The sequence below is a fragment of the Armigeres subalbatus genome, chromosome 1, assembly GCF_024139115.2.
Source record: "Armigeres subalbatus isolate Guangzhou_Male chromosome 1, GZ_Asu_2, whole genome shotgun sequence".
Taxonomy (NCBI): Eukaryota; Metazoa; Arthropoda; class Insecta; order Diptera; family Culicidae; genus Armigeres; species Armigeres subalbatus.
Window position 1 is genome coordinate 272,818,800 of NC_085139.1, and position 25,727 is coordinate 272,844,526.

Sequence of the window (25,727 nt, forward strand, 5' to 3'; positions counted from 1 at the left end):
ATGAACTTCCTCGTTCTTCCCAACGTAACGGTGAATCTACCAACTGCTACGATGCGCACGGACGGTTGGTCGATATCCCCAGGAATCAAAATGGCAGATCCCGCTTTCATTGAGTCCAGCAGAGTCGACTTGGTACTCGGTATCGAATCATTTTTCGATTTCTTCGAAACCGGTCAAAGAATTAACCTAGGCAACCAATTGCCGACGCTGAACGAATCGGTTTTCGGATGGGTGGTGTGTGGAGGTTTATCCAATTCTCATCAGGATCTGCACATTACCTGCAACGCTTCCGCAACAGAGAAACTGGAATCTCTAGTTGCCCGGTTCTGGTCTAGCGAAGAGGTTGGTTCGGTCAAGGTACTCTCACAGGAGGAAAAACGATGTGAGGACCTATTCCAAAATACAGTCCAACGGAATCCCGATGGCAGGTACACGGTTACACTACCAAAGGAGGAAGGCGCTAGTCAACGGTTGGGCGAATCCAAGGACATTGCGATCCGGCGTCTTCAAGGTACGGAGCGACGCCTGGCAAGGAATGCCAACCTGCACAAAAGCTACCACGATTTTATGGAGGAATACGAGTCGATGGGACACATGGAGAAGGTCGAAGGGGCGGCCTTAACACCAAAACAGCGGTGCTTTTTACCGCATCATCCCGTTTTCAAGGAGGACAGCACTACAACCAAGGTCAGGGTGGTGTTCGATGCCTCCTGCTCAACATCGTCCGGCGTATCGCTCAACGACGTGCTGCTGACTGGACCGGTAATACAGGATGATCTCAGATCAATCATTGTGCGAAGCCGTACCAAGCAAGTTATGCTCGTTGCTGACGTCGAGAAGATGTTTCGGCAGATCTGGGTTAACCCGGAAGATAGGTCTCTGCACTGTATCCTGTGGCGTTCAGATCCTCAGGACAACATCAGCATGTATGAACTCAAGACCATTACTTACGGTACCAAACCGGCGCCGTATCTGGCCACAAGAACCCTCAAACAGCTGGCGTTGGATGAAGAAACGGCATATCCCCTCGGATCACGTGCGACGAGCGAAGACACTTATATGGATGATGTCATCACGGGAGCAGATACGGTAGAAGAAGCCTATGAGTTGCGAAGACAGCTGAGTGAAATGACGGAAAGAGGCGGTTTCAGACTTAAGAAGTGGGCATCCAACAGTCCCAAGGTCTTGGAGGGTCTTCCTGACGACAGTTTAGCGATTCGAGAGGGGGACGGAATCAACTTGGACCCGGATCCGTCCATCAAAACCCTCGGGCTCATCTGGATGCCGAAGAGTGATAAGCTGAAGTTCAGCTTCTACATTCCCTCGGTGCGACCAAGTCAGCAGTTCAGTAAAAGAGAGGTACTCTCGGTTATAGCAACGCTATTCGACCCTTTAGGATTGCTCGGGGCAGCAATCACAACTGCAAAAATTGTGATGCAGTTGCTGTGGAAATATAGAGACGAAGACGATCGTGCACTGGACTGGGGCCAGCCCATACCTTCGACGGTGGGTGAGATGTGGAGGAAGTTAGTTGGCCAGCTTCCTCTGTTGAACGAAGTCAGGATTGACCGCTATGTCATCGTTCCCGCAGCAGTTTCCACGGAGATTCACTGCTTTTCGGATGCCTCCGAGAAAGCATATGGTTGTTGCATTTACATAAGAAGTGTAGATGCAGCAGGAAGAATAAAGGTGTGTCTTCTTTCATCGAAATAACGCGTAGCACCCTTGAAATGCCAAACTATCCCTCGTTTGGAGCTGTGCGGCGCAGTTTTGGCGGCAGAACTCCTTATAACGGTTCTGGGTTCATTAAAAATATCCACGCAGGTGTACTTTTGGACGGATTCTACCTGCGTCTTGCGTTGGATAAATGCCATACCGACAACCTGGACCACGTACGTGGCTAACCGAGTGTCAAAAATCCAGACACTAACAAAACCAGAACAGTGGAGGCACGTTCCAGGAATAGAAAATCCGGCCGATCTGATTTCGAGAGGCATCATGCCGCAGGAGATAATGCACAGCAGTTTCTGGTGGCGTGGACCGAGATGGCTGGAGAAGCAACCCGAACATTGGCCAGGACCTCCAGAGCTATTAATCGGAGCTGAAGCAGAAAAGGAGAAGAGACATACCGCTGTCGCATGCATTAATTCCTCAGCTGAGGAGTTTAACGAATGGTACCTTGGACGTTCCTCATCGTACACTGACCTCGTTAGACGCACAGCCTACTGGTTACGGTACCTGAAATTGTTGCGTACACCACGAGAACAGCGAAATCCACCGAAGTTCCTCACAGCAGCTGAGCTGAAAAGTGCAGAAGTCAACCTGGTACGGAGAGTTCAGAAGGAATTTTTTGTGGATGAATGGAGAGCGCTGTCGAAGGGAGATACTGTATCGAGAAGGTCACCACTGCGTTGGTACAAACCATACATTTCGAGTGATCAAGTCATTAGAATTGGAGGACGACTAGCACATTCAGAAGAAGCAGAAGATGCTAAACACCCTATGGTTCTACCAGCACGTCATCAGCTTACAAGACTAATTCTACGGTATTTTCACGAGAAACTGTTACACGCCGGCCCGCAGTTACTGTTGGCAACTGTTCGATTGCGGTTTTGGCCGTTGGGAGGGAGAAGCGTGGCGCGGAACATTGTTCATCAGTGCTTGAAATGCTTTCGATCGAAACCATCGTCCATCGAGCAGCTCATGGGAGCACTGCCAGCACCACGTGTGACCGTGGCCAGACCTTTCTCACAAACCGGAGTTGATTTTTGCGGGCCATTCTTCATTCGACCAGCACCCCGGCGTCCAGTGGTCAAGATGTATGTAGCTTAGGGTGGTTCAAAAAATCGATTTTGCTCCACAGTGCTCATTTGATTCTTTACCATGTTCTGAGTGTCCTCTGAAAATTTGAGCTCATTTGGATTAAAACTGATTTAGCACAAGCCGTTTCAAGTTTGCATGCAAATTAGTATGGGGAAATTTATTTTTTTATTATACTGTTAATGACGTTTCCCCATTAAGCGCAGGTTAAAAGAAAACCTACATAGCTAAAAGGGATACTCAACAGCTTTCACCCAACGAAAACCGCATGTTGATTAATCGTCCCAATAATTAGTAAGCGATTTTAAGACAGGTTGCGAATCTTTAGTCATGATCGTTAAACTTCTTTGAGGACATCACTGAAACGTGCAGTGCAACATAGTAGCCTGAATTTGTGTGTGCTATCTTTCGCGCCACGAGCAGCAATGTTGCCTGTTGATGAGTTATGCAATCAGCTCCAGAAAACCACGGTATAGATAAAATTCGATTACTAATTATTGGAACGATTAATTGAGATGCGGTTTTCACTGAGTGAAAGCTGTTGAGTATTCCTTTTAGCTATGTAGGTTTTCTTTTAACATGCGCTTGATGGGGAAGCGTCATTAACATTATAATGTAAAAATAAATTTCCCCATACTAATTTGCATGCAAACTTGAAACGGCTTGTGCTAAACCAGTTTTAATCCAAATGAGCTCAAATTTTCAGAGGTCACTCAGAAGATGGTAAAGAATCAGATGAGCACTGTGGAGCAAAATCGATTTTTTGAACCACCCTAAATGTAGCTGTGTTCATTTGCATGTGTACCAAGGCGGTACACTTGGAGGTTGTGTCAGACTTAACTACCGATAGGTTTATACAAGCCCTCCGGCGGTTCACGGCCAGGAGAGGGAAATGTGCAGATGTGTACTCCGACAACGGTACAAACTTTGTCGGAGCGCGAAACAAGCTGAAGGCGTTGGGCGAGTTACTGAGAAGGAAAGATCATCAAGAAAATGTAGCGAGGCACTGTTCGGAACAAGGAACACGATGGCACTTTAATCCGCCAAGTGCCCTCCACTTTGGGAAGCCGCTGTACGATCCGCTAAATTTCATCTAATGAAGGTAGTAGGAGAAACTCCATTATCACCGGAAGATTTCAACACGCTACTCATTCAGGTAGAAGGTTGTCTTAATTCCCGACCGTTGACACCAATTTCGGACGACCCCACTGATCTGGAGCCGTTAACACCATCCCATTTTTTAATTGGCTCAAACCTACAGAACTTGCCGGATTCAGATTTCGAAAATGTTCCGATTAACCGTCTGAACCGCTTTCAGTTTCTGAAAAAACTGCTCCAAGATTTTTGGAAGAGATGGCGGCGTGAGTATTTGTGCTTGCTTCAAGGAAGAAACAAACGTTGGAAGCAACCAATCCAAATTGCGGTTGGCAAATTGGTCGTCATCCGAGACGATAACCAACCTCCGATGAAATGGAGAATGGGTCGTATAATTGCCACGCATCCGGGCGCTGACGGAATAGTAAGGGTGGTTACTTTAAAGACGTCCGGCGGTATTTTCAAACGCGCAGTGGAAAAACTTTGTTTCTTACCGGCTTTGGAGCCAATGTGTAGTCAGCTAGCCCAATGATTGAGAAACCCCACTTCCCATCCTTTCCCGTCGAAGAGGAAATTTTATTCTCATTTCAGAAATTGAAGCAATTCCTGGGTGGGTGAGGATGTTGCGTAATCACATTGGAAAACCCAACGCGAAATACAACCCTAGCTTCTTCTTCTCTTCTTCATTGGCATTACATCCCCCACTGGGACATTGCCGCCTCGCAGCTTAGTGTTCATTTAGCACTTCCACAGTTATTAACTGCGAGGTTTCTAAGCCAAGTTACCATTTCTGCATTCGTATATCATGAGGCTAACACGATGATACTTTTATGCCCAGGGAAGTCGAGACAATTTCCAATCCGAAAATTACCTAGACCGGCACCGGGAATCGAACCCAGCCACCCTCAGCATGGTCTTGCTTTGTAGCCGCGCGTCTTACCGCACGGCTAAGGAGGGCCAACCCTAGCACCGAGATTCAATTGCGATCCTCACTCTGTTGCTGCACCACACAACAATGGGTTTTCAATCGTCCAGCAACGAAACTGTCCAGCTACAGAAAGCGAAAGTGATCTGGCTGATGTAAATATTCGCTCGTACCTATCAATACCGTTTGTGCGATAAGATGAGAGCTGCAGTCGTTAGCTGAGAACGTTGAGAGGTGCCTTATCTGGGATTGCAGTGGTGGGTATGTTGGCGGAGATATAATCAGCGTATAGGAGAGGGATATTTCTGTCTCTGAACTGCTTCTGATCATCGGCTTTTGGTCTGCGGATGACGGGTTGTAACAGTTAGTCAAATTCGGTTATCCAACCCAACAACAGGCACGCGGGTACAGACCTTCGCACGGCCCAACTTTTATTCGTGTTTAAGTTAAGAACGAAATTTGTTAGTTGTAAGCGAAATAAATGTTAATTGTGTAATGGTTGTGATTTAGTTAAATATAGTGATTTTTAATTTATCCGCGAGTGTGTTGTTAATTGACAATCAGAAGGAATCAATATTCGGGAATTATCGGTGCCGCTAAACCAACTGTTCGCCCAGTACAAGGAATTTTGTCCTCTGCCAAGTTGACCGATCGAGTGTTGGGGAGCCACCCACTTATCGAAGGAGCTAATTACTCGGCTCCACAACAGCCGTGTTAAAAGAATGTGTTAAATTTACCCAACTTATAAGATGTTTTGAAATAGTTAATTTAACATTCCATTAAAATTAATAAAATTTCTCAATCTGATCACAAAAATCTGCGAAACACCTTTCATTTTACAAATATGCTTCATTTTTTCTAGCAAATTATCGACATGTTTGACTTGTCGGAGCTCTAGACTTTGCTTAAATTGCTATGTCCTCGATATCCTTACTGAATGCCTCACACAGATACGATCTGTTTCTCGTTTCTGATCTAAGGATTGACTGTAATGAATATTCAGTATGCTTCTCAAATATCCTCTCCTTACTCGGAATTTGTTGTTGGATTCGTTCGGATAACTTCTCTGCCCATAAACAGAAAGGACTTTGACATTTGTTCACATTGGGTATTCACCCACTCGAGAAATAAGATATTCATTTTCGTAGCTTTATTTTTCTTCCATTTAAAACAGTTAAGGTGATGTTCTGTAAGCATCGACCAATAATTGAATTATGCATCGTTAGGAACTCATATTACGAACACTTAAGCACGTTTTTCACTTTGGATTTCTTTGCGGCACATGATTTAAAATATTTTAATAGATCACTTGTTTCCATTAGGTAGTGCAAAAATAGAACATTCATATGGGAGCTTGATAGTCATATTTCTTCGATTGTAACTATCAAAACTGTATGATTTTATTCTGTCAAACTTCGTCTCAAATACTGAACACGCATAATAAAAAAAATGTCTTAAATTCCAAATACTTTGATTTAATTTCCGAACAATACCTTAAATGCAACAAAATGCATATTTTCAACGATATCTCATTGTTGCACAATTCTTCGCCCTGTATATGTACTCCTGCCAAGAAAATTGCTTTTTTGCAATAATAACGAAAAAAAAATTATCGGCTGTTCGAAATATGAATCTGTTCGGGATTTAGGTCAAAACGGTACAAACATATTTTATGGAAATCACTTTCATCCAACTTTTCACATCTGATTTCTTCATATGGTCACCCTAAACTAGAACCACAAAAACGACATTACCCTTCTTCTTCGTTACTTTCGCACACCGAACGCTTTTTCCAACAACACTCCGCACAGACTCTTCTCGGTCGGTTCATTGATCACCACTTGCTCTCGCTGTCTCACGCATGATAAACACGACCCAATCTCGGTTCGATCGCAACCGATAAAGGGCATTCAGATTCAGAACCCCGTCTGTGGGAAAACAAACAAAACGGACAGCCAGCCGCGATTGCGCGAAAGAAAGTCAACGGCTTCAACGCCCCCGTCCCGCGCCGGTGGAAAACAAACAAAAGAACGATCTCCGCTCGTTCGGTAAGAACGCGATCCCAAGTGAAGAAACCTCGCGGACGATTAGTATCGCAAGCAGGTTGCGCTACGACTGATTAGGTTGGGGGCGATGGCGCGCCAACCGGCCGTGTGCTGCACTCTTGGGTACCGGGAACGCGCCAAAACCGGATTATTGGATGGAAGAGCGCGAGCGCAGTGAGTGACCAATCGGAACGATTTTTTATCGATGGATCAACAACAGCGCGCGGAGACCGGTTATCAGCTCAGCGTCGTCGGTCGATTGGTTTGATGCGTGAGAGACGTCTGTGCGAGCGTCCAACGCTCTACTCGCGAAATCGCGAAACACCACCAGTTGCGATGTGTACTGTGTGAGTACGAGCGAGCACGTGGTCGGCGACGTGGAGCTTACATTGGATTCAACAAGGCTGGTTGGCGAGCATCGAATGGGGCTAAGCTAAGCTGTGGAAGATATTTTGGAGCTTTAAGTTTACGCTTTATGGTATGAGCTCTTAAGCTTTTTTTTTGGATATGTATGTGATTTCTTGAAGAGAAGCTTTATTACAGTGGTGGTTCGATTAACGCAGATATATGATTACAAATATATAACATTACAATGGGCCAAGGATACTAAAACAGTCAGTGGTATGAGTGAAAGACACTAAACTGAGGGAGGTGAAGCGCGATACGACAAAATGGACAGACTTGGTTAGCACAGGTTAGCAAAACCGACCATCATGCGCTCACAAGGTTTGGAATTACTGAAATAAAAATTAAATGATACAAAGAATCCTTCGCCAACTTGCGAATGGAACAGTACGCTCTACAAATAAACAAGATATGCAATTGACTCCCAACTATCGGATGGCATTCTTCAACCCGTTGACAGACGCACGCACATCTCCATGGACTGTAGTTTTATTTATTTATTTACAGTCAAACCTCCATGAGTCGATGTTCTATGACTCGATATCGACTCAAGGAAGCAAATTATGCCATATTAAAAAATATTTTTTGGGTTACTGTGATGGTCCCTTCAAACGGCTTTCCAAAGATTTGCTATTCCTCATCTCGATATTTCCATAAGTCGATGGTCCCTTCAATATCGACTCATGGAGGTTTGACTGTATTACGAAAATAAATCGCAGAGACTGAATCAAACTTATAATACTATATCTAATTTACACCATTCTACTGATGCCGTTTTTGAAGACATCTTTGGATGAGTCGAAATCAAATTCATTGCTTGTAGCGTTGAATGATCTCAGACGAGCATCTAGCGGATTGTTGTAGCCGTAATTCGTCCGATGATATAGAATGGCTAGTAGTGAGGAATTTCTAAATCTCCGAGGGGGGATTTTCAAGGGAACCTGTTCTAGAAGGGCAGGGCAATCAATTGTTCCTTGCAGTACATCATAGATGAAGAGGCGTCGCATCTTCTCTCGTCTGACAGATCGCAGTTCCAAGTCTAGTAGTTGGCATCGCTCGGCATATGGTGGCAGGTTATTTGGATCGTTCCAGGGCATCAACCACAAGGCAAATCTCACAAACTTTTTCTGTACCCGCTCGACGGATAGAATGTTGGTTAAGTAATACGGTGACCATATAGTTGAACCGTACTCCAGAATACTGCGTACCAACGAACAGTACAATGTCTTCAAGGCGAATACGTCGTTGAATCCCGAACCAAGTCGTCGAATAAACCCTAGAACAGAGAACGCTTTGGCGGTTGTTATTCCAACATGTTCGTTGAAGCTTAACTTTGAATCGATTGTTACACCGAGATCACAAATCGACGTAACACGTTGTAGTGGTGTTAGTTCTATGCTATACTGGTGACCAATTTGATTGCTAGAGCGGGTAAAGAATATGGTTTTGCTTTTTGATCTGTTCACTTGCATCATTATATTGTTGCACCAGTTTAACAAGGCGTCGATGTCCTTCTGTAATAGTTCGCAATTAGATGAAGAATAAATGATGCGGTAAAATTTTTGGTCATCGAAACGTAATTTGCGCGATGAAATAAACGAACATAGATCGTTAACAAAAATATTGAATATAAGCGGACCCAGTACACTGCCTTGGGGTACACCCGACGCGTGACAATTCGGTGATATAACACATCAAGTTAGTTGATGTTTAACGATGCTTCATAAAGCCATGTTGACTTTCCGAGATTAGAGGTGCTGCGACAGCGTAGATAACCTTGTGCATCTGCTTTTCGAAAACTTTGCTGCACAGTACACCACTATAATTCGTTACTCTATTAATATTCCCTGATTTGTAAATAGGAACGACGAAAGCAGTTTTTCATGCAGTCGGGAATGACTGGTTGAATAGAAGTGAAATCGGCTTAGCGAGGTCCGTAGAACAATTTTTTAGGAGGATTGGAGGTATGTTATCCTTTCCCGATCCTTCCGTGACGTCTAATTCATCAATAGCCTGCGAAACTTCTTCGGGCGAGAACTGAATGAGTGGGAGATTGATGTCGTGCATATGAATATGATTGAAGTGCACACTACGTGGAATCAGCGACTCATTGTTAAATACGCTTTCAAAGAACGTCGCAAACAAGTTAGCAGCTTCCACGTTTGAACTAGCTTGAATCTCGTCATAGCCAACATTGTGAGGAATGCGAACTGATGATTTTTGTTTCCTTACAAAATCCCAGAAACGTGATGGATTTAGTTTAACACTAGCCTGAATTCTGGTTATGTAGTCTTCGTATGTAGAAAGAAGAACCGACTTGTACTTTGCCTCCATTTCACTTAGGGTTTCTCTGTCTCCCTCAGTTTTTGTTAGAAAGAAACGATGTCGAGATTTCCGAAGCACATTACGAAGATGTCGCAGCTCGGCATCCACCAAGGCTTGTTGGAGTTTGAACTATTTTTTTGCCTTTTTCCGGAAAGGGGTCCTTCCTTTTTGACGGAAAGGGGTCCTCGTCAAGGCTGGGGCAGGCGTAGGCACCGCGTCGGCAAGTCCCTCTGCACGCTAAAAATGAACTACTCAAAATTGAGTCGAGTCCAACTCATTTTCATTAAAAACGGGACAACTCAAAATTTGAGTAAAAGATACTACTTCAATAAAATGATGATTTCGCGAAAGTTAAGCTTGGCCTTCCATCAATTTTTAATACGACAGATGCAAATCAAGTTTATCTATCTATCTAAGTGCATTTTATGACAAACAGACTCCTAGTTTAAGTGCAATCATCATTTTATTGAAGTAGTATCTTTTACTCAAATTTTGAGTTGTCCCGTTTTTAATGAAAATGAGACGGATTCGACTCAATTTTGAGTAGTTCATTTTTAGCGTGTGTGTGTGTGTTGGCGAATAGACCCTGTCGCAGGGGGGAATAGGGACCCCACTGTCTAGCAGCTGGGCCACCCCAGTTCAACAATCGTCAGTTCAACAATCGTCAGTTGCGTTCTAGCTTAAATTCCGCTTGAGGCCCTTTCAAAACATTTTAACAACAGCCACTACACCTGATGGTATAATTGCAATATTTCCATTATCAGGCGACAGGTGGTGTTGCTGCGTGTTTATATCAATGTAATACTGCATATACACTAGTGACATCTGCTGTTCGATATCGTAAGCTTTCAATGTTCGATCCACACACACGAGGTGGAGAACAGTCTTGAAGAAATTGAAAGTATACAGCTAGAATTTAGTATGGAGGTACAATGAAATCTCTATGATTGTTTAGAACTGTAAAACAAGTCGTGGGAACAAAAAATCTAAAAATTATTTGTTGCTTTTTGACCTAGGTTTCATATTGATGCGTTGCGTAGTTAATGAGAACGGATGATTTGTCCATACAAGGAAATTCATTTTACTTTAAATGTTGTGGCGCCATCTCGTCCAAACAGCACCTTTGCCTTTGCCTTATTACCAAGGATGTATGCAAGTATGTATGCAAGATGTATGCAATTTTATGCAAGTGGCTCACTATATATCGTCAAGGCCTTGAACATAGTCCCTGCTGCCCAAACGGAGGAATGGTCCTCCAGAAAATTTAGGGGGTTTGGTATCAGGCCCTGCAAGCCAGCCTTTAAAAAACATAATCAACGAACAATCAACAAGAGAGTAAGGACCGGAACCATCGGCGAAGACCACTGCGACGAAAAGGGACTAGCGATTGGAAACTCAATAAGGCAAAGACAAAGGTGCTGTTTGAACGAGATGGCGCCACAACATTTAAAGTAAAATGAATTTCCTTGTATGGACAAATCATCCATTCTCATTAACTACGCATCGCACCAATATGTAACCTAGGTCAAAAAGCAACAAATAATTTTTATATTTTTTGTTCCCACGACTTGTTTTACAGCTCTAAACAATAAAAGAGATTTCATTGTATCTCCATACTAAATTCTAGCTGTATACTTTCCATTTCTTCAAGACTGTTCTCCACCTCGTGTGTGTGGAAGGAACATTGAAAGCTTACGACATCGAACAGCAGATGTCACTAGTGTATATGCAATATTACATTGATACAAAGACACAGCAACACCACCTGTCGTCTGATAATGGAAATATTGCAATTATACCGTCAGGTGTAGTGGCTGTTGTTAAAATATTTAGGAAGGGCCTCAAGCGGAATTTTTGCTAGAACGCAACTGACGATCTCCTATTCGTGGAAATGCAAATCTCTCAACTTCATCGGGAGCACACGCATACTCGCCGATGTACTCAAGGGCCGTGGATTCGGCATCGTAGCGCTGCAGGAGGTTTGTTGGAAGGGATCAATGGTGCGAACGTTTAGAGTAGGGTGGTCGGTATTGGTCATTATTGACAAATACCGGTATTCGGTATTTGGTGGAGTCAATACCGGTAATACCGGTAAAATACCGGTTTTTGTGAAAATTTCAGGTATTAAATGTAAAACTTTTTATTTGGTCTTTTGGATGAAAAACAATATTTGTTGAAAAACTTCGAATGTTAAAATCATTGTTTGTTGAGCTGAGAAAAGCGAAACTTAAGTAATTAATTGGTTTAGTAACTAACATACTGAGTGGCTCATCTCCCAATCCGCATTTGATTTTGTTGGCAATGTGGGTTTCGTGGCCGTACGGATAGCAACGTTAATCGTCTTGACGTGTGGGTTCGTTTCCCGCCCGGTAAAGAGAAAACTTTTCGAGATCGAAAAATTCTCCACGTGTCCACTGGGTGTTATGTGTTCTGTCCGTTGTCTCATGCTAGGTGTTAAGTGTTCAGTCAGTACGACCTGTGGTCGAAGACGGTGTCCCTGTCTTTAATTGTTGCCAACTACTGAGAATCCCTTTTTTGGTTCAACCGAAGTTGGACGACTTTGTCAAAAATCAGTGTGAAGTACTTTCCCTTAATCCTTTCAAATGCATTTTCTTCGTACCGGTGGATCAAGTGTGCATTTGCTAAAAACGGACGTGTTTTGTTTTTTTATCCGTCATATTTTCTACTTCTAGTTTTCAATACTTTTCTAGTATGTTTTCTATTTTAATATTGAAGAGAAAGCAGTTTTATTTACGATGCCTGTGATGATGATCAGTGTACATATTCTTCAACCCAAACCCAACGTCCACCCTACCTCTGCTGATGCTGTTCCAGTGAAGCAAAATCTGAAAACTACCGACGATATTCAAGTGTTTTGCGAAGATGACTCAAACAGTCAAACCTGCCCAATGATTGAAACGTTCTTCTTCCAAACGATGCATCCACGGTGCTCAAGAGTCATTCTAAACCTTTTTTTTTTTTTTTTTTTTTTTTAATCTTTCTTTTCTTTTTTTTCTTTTTTTAAATTCTAAACCGATTGATACCCGTCCGCGAAACGGAGTCTAACGGAACTTCGGTGAGCTCTTTCCGATTTGTTTTATTCATGTTCGTTTTACATTTTACACACCCGCTATTTTTCAATTCAAAAGCATTCCCAAGGATGTGGCCAGGTGGGCAGAAAAAATTGTATTATTGTAAAATCTCCATTTGCGCCCAAAACGGGGAAACGCAAACCAAATCTAAGCGTTAAAAGAGAGAGCGTTACTTAGTTTACGCTTCATCTGGCTTCTGCAAAGTACAATATAAAGAAATCATGCTTGATATTTCCCATTTGACTTAATTGAACTTTCGGGAGTTTTCACGAATTTTTCTTGTTTGCCCAAAATTTCCGAAATAGATACCATTCTGTCTTATAAATCTCAAGGGAAAAAGTTTGAAGATATTGGTTAACCAAAGAAAATTATATAAACCAGCAAGTCGAGTTGTTATAAATAAGTTTCTGGGCAATAAAAATTCAGAATTTTTCTGATTCGTGGTTGTTGTCAGATGATACAAAAAAAGTGTATTTTTGAAATAGATGTGGTGTGCAGTTTTCTTGTTTTTGTTTTGATAGATTGCAGATCGAGAAAATACGCAGCTGAGGTAAGTAAATGTGATATGTTTTTATCATCTTACAGGTGTTTTTTTATCGTTTTAGATAAAAGCTAGAACTCCAAACAAACATGGTCCAACCTCCTTCGGACCATCGAAAGGAAGCGGACCCGTCACCATCACCTCTCAAGTTTATAGGCGGTGAAGATAGCGGACGGTCTTTTTCAAAGGACGCCAAAAAAGAAACGATCCCACAAAGCCACTGTACAGGAATTGGAAATTTGGATACGAAAAAAGTAGGTACTTCTGCGACAAGTTCGGTCGCCTAGTGACTGACGCTTCTGCGATGAACCTAGAGGTAAGTAAGAAACTTCAAAAGTATCGTTCGACGGAAATGAATAACAATATGTAATACTGAACAAAATACCGTTATTGTTATAATACCTAGGATTGATTGTTATTGTTACATAATTACCACGGTGTCAGTACTTCCAACCAACCACAAAGTTTCCCTTAAAATATATCCCTTGTTGTCTTATGTTATTTTTGGTCAACTTTCAGATCAAGTTTAGTGTTGTGCAATGTCCACTTCTATTTTGTCAAAATCCTTTAATTTCGAACCATTTTTTGTCAAATCAAAATTACACTTTGAATATAAATTGAAAGCATGAAGAATAAATATAAAATACGAGGGTTGATATAAAAATATTAAAATATAAATATAAAAAATAAATATTAGGTAGAGTTAAAATTAAAAATTTACATGAAAATTAAAAAAAAACCCAGAATAATCCACCTACAGTGAGATTTTGACCCTTCCTTACTTATAAGGAATTTTTTTTCAGACTCCAGTATTTAAAACGAGAAAAAACTACTTAGCTTCCCACGGCGATTTACCGTGAAAGTGCCAAAATAATTGCCTACCCAAAGGCGGATGTCATGGGTTGCGTGACAACTCAACGAATGATAACGTACTGTACTTCATGCTGCCTATCTGTAAGGCGCTCGTCGGATTGAATAGCTATTGTGACATGGTTAGTAACTATCGTAACGCTGGTTGCATATATTGTACTCGTAATTTTCAGAGACCTCGATATTAATTAATCCAGAATTAACTAAATCAGTCATTGATCTGAGCGAAACTCAATAGCGTTCAATGATAACATATATTTCGCCTTATGGATGCCTAATTTGGTAAAACTAAACTTGTTCAATAGCTTAAAAATGAGCGAGATTTTTATGGTAGTAAATTTCAGAATTTGCACACATACGCACACATACATGCATACAAGTGGTCTATTTGTGTCTCAAAACATGCTCACATTTGCTATCTAGCTTCCACTGAAGAAATTTTTGAAATCCCTTTCAATTTTTACGTTTTTGCTTTTCTGAGAAGATTTTTTTGTACATGCTTCTATATGTTCCTCAATTAAAATCATTTATTTCTTTGAAACAAATCAGAAAACTAGGCATATTTCCATATCATATCATTCGTTATGATTATATTTTCAGTATCAAAGTGTATTTGTTTCAAATACTATACATTTTATTCAATAATTCACGAGATTTTTTGATAGATTAATACGTAACACACCTGCGTAACGCATACAAAGTGAAATTATAGACACTTCCGAAGGAAGGGTCAAAACTAGATAAAATGTGAAAAATATTCATTATCTTTATAATACATGTTAAGGTTTGTGTATTCGACGACCCTAGAGGGATTATTTTGTGAGTGCAAGTTTTTTCGTGTTTTGTGTTGGACGCAGAACGATCGCGCGGTTATCGGAATGTCCGGTTCTGCTGTGCGGGCGATTAAATTAATAAGAAAGTGAAACAATCAGTGCAAGTTTGTTCGTGTATTAAATTGGACGTAGAAAGATCGGAGATCGCGTTCAGACATATTTACTTCAGAAAGCAGAACGATCGGCCGGTCATCAAAATTTAGTTTTGCTTTGTGCGGTAAGCAGAACGATCGGCCGGTTACCGGAATTTTGTTCTGCTTTGTGCGGCCTGTAAATAAATTGATGAGTTTTATTTCCATCGACCAAACTACACGTTATACACGGCATACCGTTTACCAAAACGAACCCTGCCACACTCCCTACCCCATATATCCAACATCCCAGTGATTTCTCGTGGAAGTGCAGATGACTCGTCGGCTTCTATCAAAGCGAGAATCATGTCAACATTTTCCTACCCATTCCTTAATTGACCTGCATTCGGACACGGCCGGCGCTGGTATTGCTTATTTTAAGGTCACCAGTTTTTACACATTGAAGATGATGTTAGTCCCAAACATCATCTGTTGGTTTTCTGTGTAATTACAGCTGGCCTGGCAATAACGGAGTAGCAACCGTGGGCGGTCAATCATGCTCATGCTCATGCTCATGCTCAAATGCATTTTCTTCGTACCGATCCTCAGAAATGGTCATTGTCTCAGTTTCAACGATCGCATCAGGAATGATTAGACGCTTCAATATATTGTCCACTTTCTTAATCAAAGTAGCTTTAGATGCTTTGAAGAAAATGTTTGTGATCAATTGATTTACGGCAGAATTATTCAAAAAATCAAAAAGATCGTGCAGAACTCACGGCAGAGTAGTTCCACAGCAGCTTGAACAGGTTCGAGGGCTTAAATTATTTTCAAAAACGTTAAAAAATTATCACCGAAGTTTAATTCGGGTTAAAGCTTCAACTCATAGATCCGTTTGAGCATAGATAACATACTATTTCAGCGTGCTTTGGGGTCAGCCACTTATTCAAATTTTTTTCCGAATTCAGAACGGACATATTTTTGCAGCAAATCGTGTTTTACGTTTTTCTGAGAAACACTACTATGGCTTAGTGATGAACTCTTGTAATAGGAAAAATAACTTTAATAAAGATTAAAAAAAAACTGCTATGGCACGTACCTTTTTCACAATTTCATTTATTGGGAGAAAATTCTTGACGATGTCAACAATGTTCATTGAAGAAAAAAGTCATTGGCAGTTGACCAGATGGCTAAGAGAATGAAGCAATATGTATGATAATGTCGATAATGATCGATTTTTGCTGTAGGTGAATTTCGTCGATGATGCTTACTTAGGAAAGGTTCATCAATGCGCACATTCAATTGTTATATTTTTTGCACGATGAGTCTTTACTGCTTGTAACCTAATATCTCTCCCATCTATGCTGGATTTCCTATTTATATGGGACAGATATGCGATTAATGCAGTTTAGCTGATATATATACTGCCGCTAACCGCAAGTCGAGGACATCTGTATATGGAGGCCCATATACAGATGTGATCGACTTGCGGTTAGCGGCAGTATAGGTGGAAACTATTCGAGATTTTTTATTCTGACAGCAAAATTTGAAATACCGAAAATACCGGTATTTTCCGTCTCTAAAACCGGTATTTTCGGTATCCAAAATTGACCGGTAATACCGGTATTACCGGTTTCGGTACTACCGGTTAGACCACCCTAGTTTAGAGGTAATCATACCATCTACCAGAGCTGCGGCAACACACACGAGCTGGGAACAGCTTTCATAGTGATGGGCGATATGCAAAGGCGCGTGACTAGGTGGTGGCCGATCAATGAAAGAATGTGCAGGCTGATGATCAAAGGCCGGTTCTTCAACTTCAGCATAATCAACGTCCATAGCCCACACTCCGGAAGCACTGATGATGATAAGGACGCATTCTACGCGCAGCTGGAACGTGAGTACGACAGCTGCCCAAGCCACGACGTCAAAATCATCATAGGACGCTCAGGTCGACCAAGAGGAGGAGTTTAGACCGACTATTGCTATTGGGAATTTCAGCGCTCACCGGCTGACGAACGAAAACGGCCTACGACTAATTGATTTCGCCGCCTGCAAGAATATGGCTATTCGCAGCACCTACTTCCGACACAGCCTCCCGTATCGGTACACCTGGAGGTCACCACTGCAGACAGAATCGCAAATCCACCACGTTTTAACGTTTAAACCGCGGATTGGTATTTGACAGATAGATTCTCTTAGATAACTGATAGATAGCTCTAAGACTTGGATACCACCATTCTACTAGAATTTTGATAGACATTATGGAGGTATGGGTACCTTGATTTTTCGTCTTTTTCTTTTTTGTATTTTTTCGGCTTGTTCAAATTATTACTTTTAGAAACGCGTTGTAACGTTTTACGTGTTTGCGATTAATTTTTGATTAAGTTAAAATAAGAATTTATGACGTTTTTCTCTTTTTAAGTAAAATCATAAATTAAATTTTTTTGGAATTAATTAAATAGTGAAACATTACCTTACGTTAATAATTTGCAAACCGGACGAAAAGAAATTTGAAATTTTATTTGTATGTCGATTACGTGTCTTGACTAAATTATTATCCAAATAGAAATTGACTGTTGTAGTGTTCTCATGTGCTCGTTTTTATCGACTCACCGAAGGCGCGCACTCTTTGTCGCCATTTCAAACTTATTTGGCGCAAATTTAAAATAATTGACGACTTTTCAAAGGATAAGTTTCTTTATAAAATTCGGACAAGAACTCGATCATTTCGCTTAGTGAACGGCTGGTGATTAGAAGTGTTTGCGAGTAGATTACGGAGTTTTTCAATATTTAAAGTTGATTTTATCTAGTTTTACTAAAAGGTGAAGTGTGATTGGAGTTAGACCTGTGCGCCGCCGCGCCACGCCGCCGCCGCCGGTGGTTTTACTCGCTCCGCCGCCGCCGACGATTTTGGGTCGGCGCGCCGCTGATCATAATTTGGCCACGCCGGTGACTAATCACAATAAAAAAAATCAATTAACTTAAGTCCAGTCGAGCCAAGCACGAGATTCAGTGTCTCGGCCTTATAATTGAGATCAAAATACGTATCTGTGAAGAAATACAGCGTGGTAGAGTTAATTGGAATAGTACTAAACTAGTCTTATGGAAGTCAAAATTCAAATTCAAATCTACCTCAAGCAATGGTGTCCCTAGGTCAGTGTAGTGACATACATTGTCTTGGTTATTTACAGATTGGTTGATTAGTTTGAGAGTTTGAATGAGGACTTATCTAGTATAATAATACATAAATTGTTAAACTGATCTTTGGAATGGGTTAAGCCAAGGCCTCGTTTAGTCGGGTACCTAAACTCGCAAAATGGGTTTGTTGTGGAGCCAGGATACATGCCCAAAGCGTCCCCATTCTTGAAGGATCTGGCATTGGTGCAGGAAAATTATTGCAGTTAAGATATTTAAGTTGCACATTAGTTATTTTGACTTTTTTTTTATTTAAATCAACTTATTTAATCAGTTTTCTTTGTTTTAAGAATTGTGCTATTAGGATAGTTGGCTTATAAGGCAAACTGATTTAGCAAAATAATTCAATCCCAACTGTTAATGCTTTACCGATTTTTTTGTTCCGACTACCGAATAAGTTATCCATATTTTGAAATCAATTTCTGAACATTACTGCCAAAACCACTTTCTGAGCATCAGCAAAGCAAATATTACGAGCATCAGTAAAAACCGCTACCCACACGTAACCCAGAACTGGGGTGTTGTCGCCTCGCTGAATAGTATTTAATCAAATTATTTAAATAAAACGTCAGGTATTTTCAAACATAACGAAAATTTAATTTAATTTTATTGTCTTGAAATTATTCAATACTGTATTCTTAAAGCCTTATTGTGAAATTCCTGGAATTTCGGAGAATGTATCGTTCAAACATTCATTTATGAACTCCTTCGAAAAATACCCCCGAAATTAGTTCGGAAATAAATCAAGAAATTTATTTGATAATTCCTTCAGATATTCCTCCGAAAAGTTCCTTTTAAAAAGCCTTAGAAGATTATTTTAGGAATTCTTCCTATTTTTGGGTATTCCTTCTGAGATTCCTTACAAAATTTCTCCGGAAATTCCTCAAGAATTTTCATTACGGGTTTCTTCAGAAAATCCTTTACGAATTTCTTTCGGAAATTGCTTAAGGAATGCTTTCGGATTTTTTTCCACGAATTCCTACAATTTCCTTTGGAGACTCTTTGAGGAATTCCTTTGGATGTTTCCTTAGCAATTCCTGTGAAAATTCCTTAAGGAATTCCTTAAAATATTCCATTCGTTCTTTTAAGAATTTCTTCGGAATTTTGTTGAGAATTTCTCTTGAGAATTTTTTTTCTTTTGAAATTGTTTCGGCATTTATTTCATGAATCGCAGGAAACAGTTTTTCTAGATATTCATAAGGAATTAATTAAAATTTTGCTTAAGGAATTTCTTCAGAACTTCTTACAGCAACTCCTTTAAAAAAATCTTCGGGAATTCTTCCGGTACTTCCTGCAGAAATTTCTTCAAAAATGCCTTCATCTTGCCTAAAGTCTTTGTTTGTTTGTTGTTTGTTTTTTTTTTTTCGAAAGTTCAATAAGTAACAACGTCGCAAACAATTTCATTTTCAATAAATTTGATAAAAAAAAATCTGGAGAAATCTCCGAAGGAAATCTTGGAGGTTTTACGAATAATCTTTCAAAGAAGTCCCTGGAGGAAAATCCGAATGAATCCGGGCGGTATTTTTTTGTTATTCAAGAAATAAAATTCTGGAGGAATTCACAAATAAGTTCATGGAGGCGTTTTTAAAGAAATTTGTATTTGTAATTTGCACTAAACCAGTGCAGCAATTTCCAAATAAACTTTTGAAGGGATTCCCAAAAGAGAATCGAATGGACTTTCGAAAATAATTCCTGAAGGAACTTCTAAAAGATTTTTTGAAGGTAAAATACTTTCCTAAAAAATCCCTAAAGGAATTTCCAGAGGAATCGATAAAGGTATTTTTGAAGGATTTTATGATGGAATTTCCGAAGAAATTCTCAAAGGAAATTACGGAGAAAATCCTAATAGAATTTCAGAGAAAATGCCTACTGGTTTTTCTGATGTAATTCCTAGGTTTCTTTAAGTATTCCTTTGGAATTTTTCTCAGTAATTTATTCGCAATTTCCTCCAGAGATTCCTTTGAAGATTCGTCCAGGGATTCCTAAGGAAATTGCCTCAAAAAGTTCTACAAAAACTCCTCCGTAAACAAATTCCAGAAAGTTCTTCGGAAATTCTTTCGGATATTTCTTAAAATTTACTTCGGGATTACGTCAGAATTTCCTCCACGTATTCCTTTGTTTAAGAAAACCTTAGGAAATTCGTTAAGGTTCGTTCTTTTAGACATTCCTTTGAAAAATTTCTTAGAAAATTGCTTTAGGAATTGCTTCATAAAATCCTTTAGGAATTCTTTTGGATATACCTTCCAAAAATCATTCGCAAATTCCTTTTGAAATATCGACGGAAAATATTTTAGAATTCCTCCAAAATTCCTCCAGAAATTAATTTACAGATTCCTTCGGAAATATGTCTAGTCATTGAAAGCTTGCTTAGGAATTTCTTCCGAAATTAATACGGAGGATTATTTTAGGAATTCCTTTGGATTTTTTTAGAATAAAAAACGTTGGAAATTTTATAGAAATTCCTCTAGGGGTTCCTTAGCAAGTTCTTTGACAACTTTTCCTGAAATTCCCATAGGAATACTTTCAGAACTACCTTAAACAATTCCATGGGAATTTCTACGGGTAATCCTTTGAAAATTCTTTGGTAACTTTAGAAAGAAGTTCTTTGACATTTCCCTCAATAATTCCGTCACAACATTCTCCATTTCTTTTGCATTTTTTCGGGAATCACTTCAGAAATTAATTCAAAGAAATTTCTTAGTGTAAGATTGCTTTTGGGAACCATTAGGAAATTCTTCAAAAAATTCCCTAGAACATTTTTTCGGAATTTACTGAAAAGATTCTTTCTGATTTTTCTGCGGAAATTCCTTCGGTTCTCTAATGTAAACTATTTTTGAAATTGGTGCTTCCGGGCAAAATTATAAAAAAACCTATACATATAATAAGCAAGGCCTGCGTGCCCAAACCTTTGTTCCTTATCACGAATAAACAAGTCTACATTAGGCAAGGTTTTGCATTTTCTTGGTGTACTTTTGCGAAATGAGTCGTGGGATCAATAGTGAGTCTTACACTAAGTTCTTTCGAAAATTCCTTTAAAAATTTTGCAAGAAATGTCTTTATAAACTCTTTTCGCTATTCTCTCGGAAAGAGTTTTCTGAACCCGTTCGAAGATTTTTTCCAGCAATTTCTTCGGAAATTGTTTTAGGAATTCTTTCGGAAACTATTTATACTCTTTCGGAAACTAATTTTCGAATGAAATCCTGAAATGTTATTCTACGGCAGCGGTTCTCAACCTTTTTCTTGAGAGGTACCCTTTCAAACTTTTGCATTAATTGAGGTACCCCCTCTTGAAAGTAGGCTTCCAAGCCTCTTGAAAGAATAATTCCGAGCCTTTTGAAGGGAGGCTTCCAAGCCTACAAAAAGAAGCTTCTTAATCACTTGAAAGTAGGCTTCCGCAGCTCTTGATAATAGGCTTCTATGCCTCTTGTAGACACGCATTCTAGCCGCTTAAAAAGATGATCTTTTGCATCTTGAAAGGACGCTTCTGAGCCTCTTGAAAGTATGCTTCCAAGCTTCTTGAAAGAAGAATTCCGAGCCTCTTGAAAGGAGGCTTCCGATTCACTTAAAAATAGGCTTTCGAGCCTCTTAAAAAGAGCCTTCTGAGCTTTTTGAAAGAAGGCTTCTAGCCTTCTTAAAAGGAGGCTTCCGAGCCTCTTGAAAGGAGCTTCTGAAAGTATGCTTCCGCACCTCTTGATAAGAGGCTTCTGAGCCCCTTGTAAAGAGGCTTTCGAGCATCTTGAATGGTGGCTTTTGAGCTACTTCCAACCCACTTGGAAGAAGAGTTCCGAGCCTCTTGAAGGGAGGTATCCGAGGCTCTTGAAAGTAGGCTTCCGGACTGCTTAAAACGAGGCTTCCAGGCCTCTTGAAAGGAGGCTTTCGAGCCTTTTGAAAGAAGATTTTCGAACTTCTTGAGAGGAGGCTTCCAAGACTCTTGAAAGAAGGCTTGCGAGCCTCTTCAAAGGAGGCTTCCGAGCCCCTTGAAAAGAACCTTCCGAGCCTCTTGAATGAAGGCTTCCAAGTTTTTTGAAAAAGGCTTCTGACCCTCATGAAAGGATCCTTCAGAGATTTTTGAAAGAAGGCTTCCGAATCTCTTGAAACGAGGCATCCGGGTCTCTTGGAAGAAGACAAAGGCCTCTTGAAAGGAGGCTTCCGAACCTTTTGAAAGAACCCAGTCAACATAAAATCATAAATGATGCAGCATATAATGCTAGAGTGGAGACGATATACGTACATGTTGTATGGGGAAGTATCTATATCGCCTCCACTATAGCATCTTATTCGGCATTATATACAATGTTTTTTGTGACTGGGAAGGCTTCTGAACATCTTGAAAGGAGGCATTCGAACTGCTCTGAAGAAGGCTTTCGAAAAGCGTAGAAGAATGCTTCTTATTCTCTTGCCACAAAGCAACCGAGCTTTTCTGTAAAATAAGGCCTTCATGCCTCTCAAACGGAGGCTTCCTAACCTTTAGATTCTAGATTTTGGTTCAAAATCATGTTTCTAACATATTTGTCAACAATTTGTTTAGATCAGGTAGATTGCAATAAATATTTCTTTAAATTTGCTTTTTGTCCGATTGTTTTTTTTCGTTCAGCAACCCTTCATAAGCTGTTCTGGTTTAGGAGGGCAGGTCAATTGACTTTGGTTTACTGATCGCCATGCATATTATGTACAAGACAAAGTTTTGAAATAAAATATACACAATTATCAAAACTTTTTCAATAAGCTCCGATTGGAATTGAAATACGTCCGCCATTATGCATGTTTGCCCGAGGTACCCCCTAGGGCCAGTGAAGGTACTCCCAGGGGTACATATATTCCAGGTTGAGAACCGCTGTTCTACGGTTTTACCTGTGGTTTTACTAAAGGAATTTCCCAACGAGAACCTTAACGGTTTTTGAAAAAATGCCTTCATGGAGTTTCCGCAGAATTTCTTATAGGGTTTTGCAAAGGAATTTCTAATGAAACTTAGAAAAAAATTGTAGTTTCCTCCGCAAATCCGGGTCGTGGGATCAAAGCCCACCGAAGGGGCGGTTACCCTCCAATACCTTTTCCGAACTATATCTATCACATGTTGTACATATGCATAATCAAGTTTCAAACATAGTAATCAATTTCCACACCGGGTGGCTTAATACCCGGCATATAGGCAATTAACTTTGAATGTATTGCCCAATTGTATATGTAACTCAAAGAATAGTAGTTACACCCAACCAGTGGATGGCAGATTTTAATACAGTTCTGCATAAGAACCTTACAGAAACTGTATAATAATTGGGCATATACATTTTTTGGAAGATTTTAATACAATCGTTGTTTCAATACAATATTTTAATGCAATTTCTGTTTAAAAACCTTACATATTTGTATATGCCACGTTTTTATACAATAATTGTAAGATTTGTTTTTCGGGTGAGATTTTTTCTGAAATTTAGATACCGTCGTGCGGGGCTTCTTTTGAAAAATAAGGGGCTACTTTGGACATTTTAAAACAAGAATTATAACGAAAATTACTTTAAAATTGTCATTATCACCAATCGGGTATCTTGTTGATAGTTGGACGGCAACTTTCTGTTACAAATTTGATATTTTTTCCGTTCAGTTTTTTCAAAAAATTTAAAATCCAAAGTAGCCCCCGGAATCAAAAGAAGCCCCGCACGACGGTATATTGAGAAATAAATCGACTGGAGTTTATCAAAATCCTGAATTGGGAAAACTTTTGGAAAAACATATTAACAAATTAGTCCTATGACACCGAAGTCTGATTCTCAATACTGCTCAAGGGATACGAAAAGTGAAGCAGGATTCGTTGTTTAATTTTGATACATCAAAATCATAGAATGATAAAATAATTTTAATTTGAATAACATTTTGAGACCAGGTACTTATTAGTGTCGCTGGTAATTTACTATGGAATGTGCTGTTTGATGATCGACAAACATAGAATATTTCAATTTTAATCCACTGAAGTCGATTTTTATACGGGCGATTCGTACGGTGTGAATCAAAACCATGTTAAAATTGTTTTTTTGCCATTGATTTTTTCATCCACGCCGGTTCACGCCGCCGCCGCCGCCGCCGATAAAAGCCAACGGCGCGCCGCCGTAACGCCGCCGCCGCCGGGGCAAAAGTGACCACTACGCCGCCGCCGCCGATTATATGACCGGCGCACAGGTCTAAATTGGAGTGAATTGTTCTGTGTCTATTTTAATAAAATTTCTTAATTAACAGTTAACGTAGCAGACGTCATTAGGACGTGTTTTTTGAATTCCGCGAAAACCGTGTGAGTTAGTGAAACGTACAAAAAGGTAAAACGAATTTTAATGTTTAATGTAAAGTTTTTGTTAACGAAACGAATTCGCGTTGGACTGTTCCAGTGCACTGCGCTTTTTGGTACGGGCTGGATTTTGTGTATTCGACCGGAGTCGGGTACGGAAATACGTGTGGCGTCTACAGAGCCCGCAATTTCGTCCAACGGACATCGAGAGCTCGAGCGTGCGTTAAGGCCCGCCTGTAAAGGTAATTAAACGGAGGAGGAGTGAAGTCGCTCGTCAAAAAGCGAAAACTCGGCGGTCGCCAATCAACCGTCGAAGGTAAGAACCCCAAGCCAATTCCCGTGGATCATTCCCGAGAGTGCTGTCCCCGTACGTCGCCAATAATCGTACGCTGGACCGAACCCGAACCGACGGTTAGTAGTCTTCCTTTTAGTCCTCGCTCGGTGAACCGGAAAGGTACGCGAAGCCGGGTCGTTAGGGAAAGGAAGCTACTAGCTTGAGGGAACGGTTATTCCGGACCACTCTCGATTCCGAAATCGGAAGCCTTCCGTCCAGCCGCCACTCCCCCGCATCTTAAGTTTCGGCCATATCGCTCGAGCTCGACCTCCATCGCTGCGCGCCAATCTGCAGCATCTGCTGCAAAGCCAATCGGCCGCCATCGCCACAACCTGGTCGGAGGACATCGTCGCCATCTTCTCGGCGGAGTACTTCCAACGCATGCGTGCATCGAGAAGCAAAAACCTGCGCAGGTATGTGAGCTTGTTGTTTCATGGCCATGATTTAGCTCTTTTTCTCCATTCCGTACCGTTAAAAATAGTCCAACCCGAATTAGAGAATAAATGTCGTTAAGTGATTTGAAGAAGTTAGCTTGAGTTTTTAGTTGTATGTATTTCGTTTCACGGGCTGGGAAAATTACTCTCATTGCGTTTGTCGTGGCTACAGTTTAAAAGTTGGCTTCGAAAGTTGCTTTCCGTTCTTTTTTCAGTGGGTTGAGCGAGTTCAGGTAGGTCGGAAGTAAATATTAAGCGTACACTCAAAAAAATACACACGCGACTATAAAGTGTTTCGCCCTTTAATTGGCCCTACTGGTCAAACATGTGAGATTTTGGTTGTTTAAATCCAATGCGTTTATCGTTCTTATCATTATCGCAAATAATATAAAAACCCGGTTTTTGGCAAACTAATATATTTTTTTATTATTTAATATTGAACTTTTTCTCTGCATTAATGAT

The 25,727-nt window shown here is 40.4% G+C and overlaps 2 protein-coding genes across 2 annotated transcripts in view; one reads left to right on the plus strand and one right to left on the minus strand.

Moving 5' to 3' along the window:
* LOC134207614 (uncharacterized) overlaps positions 1-6,942 on the minus strand; it is a 531,539-nt gene extending 524,597 nt beyond the window's left edge. Inside the window, exon 1 of the mRNA XM_062683333.1 lies at positions 6,595-6,942. The gene's annotated coding sequence lies outside the window, so the exon portion shown is untranslated. The remainder of the gene's footprint in view (positions 1-6,594) is intronic.
* On the plus strand, positions 1-25,502 carry LOC134207340 (uncharacterized). Its single transcript, XM_062683060.1, has 6 exons — positions 1-1,506; positions 1,825-2,819; positions 6,652-6,888; positions 24,598-24,715; positions 25,126-25,244; positions 25,481-25,502. Exons 1-6 carry the CDS (start codon positions 1-3, stop codon positions 25,500-25,502), a joined length of 2,997 nt encoding a protein of 998 aa, XP_062539044.1.
* The last annotated feature ends 225 nt before the right edge of the window (positions 25,503-25,727 follow it).

Bases quoted from the DNA above. Each gene is read 5' to 3' on its own strand.
- LOC134207340 (XM_062683060.1), top strand. From the start codon at position 1: ATGAACTTCCTCGTTCTTCCCAACGTAACGGTGAATCTACCAACTGCT. The intron at 24,716-25,125 runs GTGCGTTAAGGC...GCCAATCTGCAG, and splicing joins CGGACATCGAGAGCTCGAGC to CATCTGCTGCAAAGCCAATC. The intron at 25,245-25,480 runs GTATGTGAGCTT...TTCTTTTTTCAG, and splicing joins AGAAGCAAAAACCTGCGCAG to TGGGTTGAGCGAGTTCAGGT.